Source organism: Triticum dicoccoides, chromosome 3B (genome assembly GCF_002162155.2).
Source record: "Triticum dicoccoides isolate Atlit2015 ecotype Zavitan chromosome 3B, WEW_v2.0, whole genome shotgun sequence".
Taxonomy (NCBI): domain Eukaryota; kingdom Viridiplantae; phylum Streptophyta; class Magnoliopsida; order Poales; family Poaceae; genus Triticum; species Triticum dicoccoides.
Window position 1 is genome coordinate 468,761,899 of NC_041385.1, and position 5,720 is coordinate 468,767,618.

The following is a 5,720-nucleotide window of genomic DNA, read 5'->3' on the forward strand; positions in this document are numbered from 1 at the left end:
CCCCGACAAAAACACCTCAACAAAAGACATCAGACACCTTCCAAGCCACAAACGACAAACCAATCCAATAGGATGAGCCAAGAGACTGAAGATCATTCAAGCAATCGACCTACCCAAACCAAGTCTATCAACCTCCACACTAGCGAGCAAGTCACAAAGTTCTTTCGCGAAAAGAGCATCTGGATTTGGAGTAGGTGCAACCACACTTGCTCAATGAAGACGCCAAGGAGGTACATTATCACTTTACTTGGTCGCCCCCTCAGCCGTCAAGGAGGCGCCCCGCCTCCGAGGACCACCGGGAAGGGGCGGCAAGTCGTCAGACAAGAAGCCGCCCCGATGGCCTCAGACCACGGAGGATGAGCAAGGAGCAGCTCATGGCCGGGCTCTGCGCGTCCCTCCTAGATGCGTTGGCCCAGGTGCCACCGCAAAACCACGGCGTCCAGGTTGGTTTAATTAAGTTTTAGTTTAGCTTAGATTAATTTTGAATAGTTTGGATGTACTGTAATATATATCAAACTAGAAATAAATGTAATATACTCCCTCTGTAAACTAATATAAGAGCATTTAGATCACTATTTTAGTATTCTAAACGCTCTTATATTAGTTTACGGAGGGAGTATCAAACTAGTCTAAATTTCATCAAATTTGCGAATTTGAAATGTTTAAACTAGGAAAAATTTGAGGGGTGGCCTTAACATGTCCACAGACATTTGGGGGCGTCCGTTTAGGCGTCCACCTTGGAGATGCCTTAACACTAGCACAAGAGAATGACCCGAAGAACTCTCGTAAAAAAGCAAGTTAATTCTGCCACTGCTCACAGCATGTCAAGAGAGACCAACAAACTAAATTGCTGAAACTGCATTTCAGGTTACATGTGGTCAAAATATTTTCGTACGACATGGTCCAGAAGGTACAAATCAAAAATCAATCACACCCATCCGGTGACACACCACCTTTCTGGAACAAACCACACTGAAAAAATAGTGGGGAGTGGCAGTATTTGTCTAGTAGATGCAGTCGCCTACATGATCACTTCGAAACTGTAGGGGCTCCAGCATCAAATCATTTTACATGACGAAGAAAATCGGCAATCGTCGGAGAAGACCAACAAAAATAAAGACTGCACTGAACAAGCATGGAATGCAAAAGACAGACAAGAATCAAGCCAATAAAGCAAGGGGAGAGGAGATGGACACCAAGGCAAGGACTAAAGCACCTACAGTGTACATTTCTGCGTGTTTGTTAGGTCGCTGGAGCTTCCTTTTCTTCGGATACAGCCACAGCTGCTGACAGCCAGTCTGACGCTGGAGCTTCGAGTTCAGACTCGACATGGCCGTGCACATTCAGAGGAGTGACAGATATCTGTAGGTTGTAGAAGGGGGAAACGATTAGGCACCTGAAGAACACAGCACACACACACACACACACACACACACACACACACACACACAGAGAGAGAGAGAGAGAGAGAGAGAGAGAGAGAGATCTCACAAATCCATTTTCCAAGGCTCTCACATCGATATCGTCATCCAAATCTTTGTGCAGCTTCTCGAGGAACTGCATTTTTTTTATGAAGCCAGGTAAGAAAAGGATGTGCAGAAAGCTTTGAGTGTGTTTAAATGTGCTTACAAACATGCTTGATTCAAAGGTTTTCTAGATGAATTTTGGAGGACTCTCATCCTTAGGAAAATTTCCCTTATTCCTTAGGTTCATTTGTACTAGATTTCATAGAAAAATATCCATCCACTCTAACCTCATCCTTACGAAATTTTATCTTTTTCCTGTGCACAACCAAACAACCATATAATTCACTATGTTATAACATTATTCCTGTATTTTTCCTATCCTTGCGTTTTACAAATCCTGTGCAAAGAGGCCCTCAGAAGTCAGGAGTACACTTTCACTTCTACAAAAAATAAATACTAGAATCACCTTAGGCTATTTACAATCTCCATATGACCATAAGTACCTAGTTTGGTTGCTTAAAAGTTCATTTTTGTTTTGTGCCTGGCCAAAGGAGTGGAGCTATGTGTTTTGATTGTGCTATACAAGAGCTCTTGAAAATGCATTTACCTCGGCACGGAAAGATTTCTTCACTACTTCTCGAGCTTGTTGCTTCCCTGCAGCTGCAACAGACTCGACCTCAACTGTCTTCCGCTGAGTATTACCTCTGCGTGCAGCTCCCTGAAGATAAAAGGATAAACCAATTTTATATTGCACTAATGATGACATGATAAACTTCTTTGTAGTAAAAGATTTGCTTCATACTGCTGCAGAAGCATCCTTCCCAAGCTGTGCGAGCTGAATACCGAGGCTTTGATGCATGCCCATGAAGTGAGCAGCAGGTTGAAGCCTACTTGTCGACACAGCTTGCCAGCTTTGAGCAGGACTGTATATGCTTTGCTTGGTCAACTTGAAACCCTGGCATCAGGAGCAGGAGGGAGAGAGAGAGAGAGAGAGAGAGAGAGAGAGAGAGAGAGAGAGTTAATTATGTGTTAAAAAGGAACCAAAATTACCAATGTGCTGAAGATTTTTGCCTGTCACAGTTGTGAAAAATAATACAAATTTTAACAGAAGATTCCAAAATGACCTTACTTCCCCATTATCAACATATAAACAAATACCATTGTTCCTCCAATTTAGTAAGGTTGATTTGTTGTACATCTAATTGCAGCATTGTCATTAATTCTTAAATAGAAATCAGGTCTCCCTTTTGTCAAAAAAGAATATCATTAATATTATAGGATGGAGCCAAAGTAAAGCTAACTTATGAGTTATTACCATGCTACTCCCGGTGAGGTCCAAAGCAAAATACCAGATCAAGAGACAAATAGATACACATCGCAGTACTATGATAGATAAGTCATCAGCAGAAGAGAGTTAACCACTGGAGACACGACACAGGTTTTTATCTAAAAAGATAAGGTTCAGGTGTCAAAACAGGGCAACTTCTGTGTACTACATTTTTTCTATCATTGGATTATCAGTGAGGTGTGCATCACATGCTTCAAATGGCTAGACACTTCGAAAATGTAGTTCACTGACAACATACATTCTACATTATAAATTGCAGAAACTTATTGATTTACACTTAAACTAGCCTCTAATAAACGTAATTGGTATATGATGCTCTGAAGTTGAGGATATAATGAGTTATATACTTATATGTACTGTTCTTGGCCACAAACAATAGCAATAGCATGGTCCAGTATGCTTCTCACTAAAAGACAAAGTGGACAACAAGTAGAAGGATTCATGTACTTCTACAGCTATGATGCTATTTTTGACTCTAAATGGAGTTTGAGTACAAAGTTTTGTTCACAAAATAACCTTATTTGCAGCTGGCGAGCTTGGAACCCCAACATTCAGCAGGCACCCTTTGAGGAAAGTTCCCTTCTCAATATCTGCCAAGGCAGCATGTATCAGTGGCAAACACAGCCCAGCTGCATCCTTGAAGTCATTGTCTTTGGTTTCATCCTTCTTCCTAGTTGCATATATGCACCACTTGTTATTAGCTTGTGTTTACCGAGTGAATAAACCATACCAGAAATGATATAGTAGATTTGGGACACAGTTTTAATGTGACTAATCGCATACCCACCAATTCAATGAGATTGCAATTGAAGGTACCCCACACATTAAAGCCTCTCTTGCAGCAGCAATGGCAGAAGAGTGGAACCTACACAGATTTGTAATCAATTACATAACTAAACTGAAACAGACTATAAATGGGCCACTTGTGAAACAAGAGCATACATCTCATAGCCGCAGTTTGACCCAGTATTGATACCACTGATCACCTGCAAACCAAATGGAATCATCCTCTCAATGACAAAGGATAATAAATCCACCTTTTCCCCTAAGCATAGTTAACAAGCACAATACCAAAGCAGGTGCCGACCAAGAAAATAGCCTCCCAGATAATGCCAATGAGATAGAATCCACAGGCGTCCCTACATTAAGAGTCATCGTAATTGGCATAGAGGAAACTCAATACCCAACAGATGAGAAATGGTAATGATACAAATGGCGCACAAATGGACGAAGAACCCTCACCTGATATCTCAAAAGCCTTCGCCCCTGTAAAATGGACGGATGTCGCAGACACAGTCTCCCGGATGGTAATGGAGTGACCACAGACAGGCTTGTCCCTTCAAATTAAAGAAAAATATTGTGATTAAATTGCTCTAAGAACCACAGGGATGATGATTAATGATGGATTAGGGAGTTACAGCAGTTCACAAAAAAATCCAGCCAGAACGATGAATCTCAAGAGAAAAATGTAACGAGAAATCAGGAGGTTGGGCGTTCGGATTGGGGGACATACGATTCAGGGGCGCACACGTGGACGTCGCATCGGCCGCCCTTGACGAGGGCGTCGACGAGCGCCACGAGACCCGGCGACTGGATCCCGCCGGCGCAGGTCAGAAGTACGACAGGCTTAGCCGGCGCGTCATCGGCCGCCGTCTCCGCTGTCGGGGCCTCGGCCTCGGCCGCGGTGGAGCCGGCGTCCTCGGGCGAAGGCGGGCGGCGGGAGGCGAGGACGGACTGCAGATTGGACACGAGCCCCGAGGGGAGGGGATTGGGCCTCCGGGACTCGTCGCCTGAGCTCGCGGCCATCGGTTTCGCCGGAGAGATGGACGGGCGTTGGGAGAGAGAGAGGGGGAGGGGGGTACGGAGGGAGGGAGGAAGAGGCAAATGTTCCAGGCGAAGCGGAGGAGGAAAATGGAGTGGAATGGGGTGGGCGCGCATAGTTTATGGATTTATCCAGACCGGGCCCGCTTTACGTGTCGAGCGAGCGTCTTTTTGACCCGCACAGATTTGAGGGAAAAGTCAAGTACTGCTCAAGCAAAAGTGTGCCAAAATTGTGCCAAAATTGCTTTGTCAAGTGTCATCGTTCGTTAGTTAATCTCACCCTTCAGTCTCTTTTCTTGGGTTACCTACTCCACGATCTTCGATTGTAAACTTCCGACTGTTTTTTTTACATATATAATAATTCTATGCCCGATCCCATCGGTTTGATTTGTCCCTAGTTATGAAAAACCCTCGGTCGTGTCAGGCCAAATCCACGACCATATCTTGTCCGGCCCCGTCCGTTTGAGGTAAAACGAACAAACCGGGCGGCCCAGCGCGCGGCAGCAAATTGGACTTTTGTCCGTTTTGTGCCCGTTTTCGACCCATCCACGACCCAAGTTTGCGCCGCTTTTGGGTGAAACAGACACCACGCGGACGCGCCGGCTGTCTGCGCATGTCCTTCCTTGGCCCGCCCGTCGGTGGCACAGGGCGGGCCTTTTTCTATCCGTCCCCCTCCCTCCCTCCGGCTGCACCCCACTCCACTCTTCTCCACTCTTCCCCACCTTTCCCTCGCCGCCGCCGCCGTCGGCGCTGCCATTGCAGCCGCACAACTCGGACGCGCGCTCGCCCAGCCCCTTCCCTCGTCGCCGCCGAGCTACCCAACCACGGCCACCTGGTTTGCGCACCCGCCAGCCGAATTTGAGGCGGATCCGGTTGGTCTTGAGCTCGCCCTGCTGTGGGAGGCCGGGCCGCGCCATGGACTGGCCGGGCACGTCGCCGGAAGGCCCTGGTAGGGCCGCAAGGCCACATGCAGGCAGTGACTCGTCCTCTAGCCGCTCGGATCTGCACCGTCGGTGGTCCGCCGGCAGATACACGAATGGCGGTCGGCCGGGCTCGGTGCTTGCCCAAAAGCTCGTCGGCGCACC

The 5,720-nt window shown here is 46.6% G+C and overlaps 1 protein-coding gene and 1 long non-coding RNA gene across 3 annotated transcripts; one reads left to right on the forward strand and one right to left on the reverse strand.

Annotated features, from left to right (window-relative positions):
- Nucleotides 1-243: 243 nt before the first annotated feature.
- On the forward strand, nt 244-3,573 carry LOC119276569. The gene is made up of 2 exons (XR_005136655.1): nt 244-443; nt 3,342-3,573. It is a non-coding gene; the product is annotated as an uncharacterized LOC119276569 (long non-coding RNA).
- Nucleotides 825-4,731, reverse strand: LOC119276568 (5'-nucleotidase SurE-like). Of its 2 annotated transcripts, XM_037557671.1 has the most exons (10): nt 4,328-4,728; nt 4,057-4,151; nt 3,886-3,953; nt 3,757-3,800; nt 3,602-3,679; nt 3,331-3,484; nt 2,269-2,421; nt 2,074-2,184; nt 1,492-1,557; nt 825-1,362 (listed from the first exon to the last, which is right to left on the reverse strand). In XM_037557671.1, exons 1-10 carry the CDS (start codon nt 4,618-4,620, stop codon nt 1,243-1,245), a joined length of 1,182 nt encoding a protein of 393 aa, XP_037413568.1. In that variant the 5' UTR covers nt 4,621-4,728; the 3' UTR covers nt 825-1,242. The 2 variants fall into 2 exon arrangements, with proteins under 2 accessions (XP_037413568.1, XP_037413567.1); XM_037557670.1 differs by having other exon boundaries at nt 825-1,557; nt 4,328-4,731.
- Between the last annotated feature and the right edge of the window lie 989 nt (nt 4,732-5,720).

What these genes read in the sequence shown, in the direction of transcription:
- LOC119276568 (XM_037557670.1), bottom strand. Translation starts at nt 4,620, where the DNA reads ATGGCCGCGAGCTCAGGCGACGAGTCCCGGAGGCCCAATCCCCTCCCC. An exon ending in CACGTGTGCGCCCCTGAATC is followed by an intron (nt 4,152 to 4,327) that starts GTATGTCCCCCA and finishes TTTAATTTGAAG; the next exon opens with GGACAAGCCTGTCTGTGGTC. An exon ending in GGAAGGATGCTTCTGCAGCA is followed by an intron (nt 2,185 to 2,268) that starts GTATGAAGCAAA and finishes TTTTATCTTCAG; the next exon opens with GGAGCTGCACGCAGAGGTAA.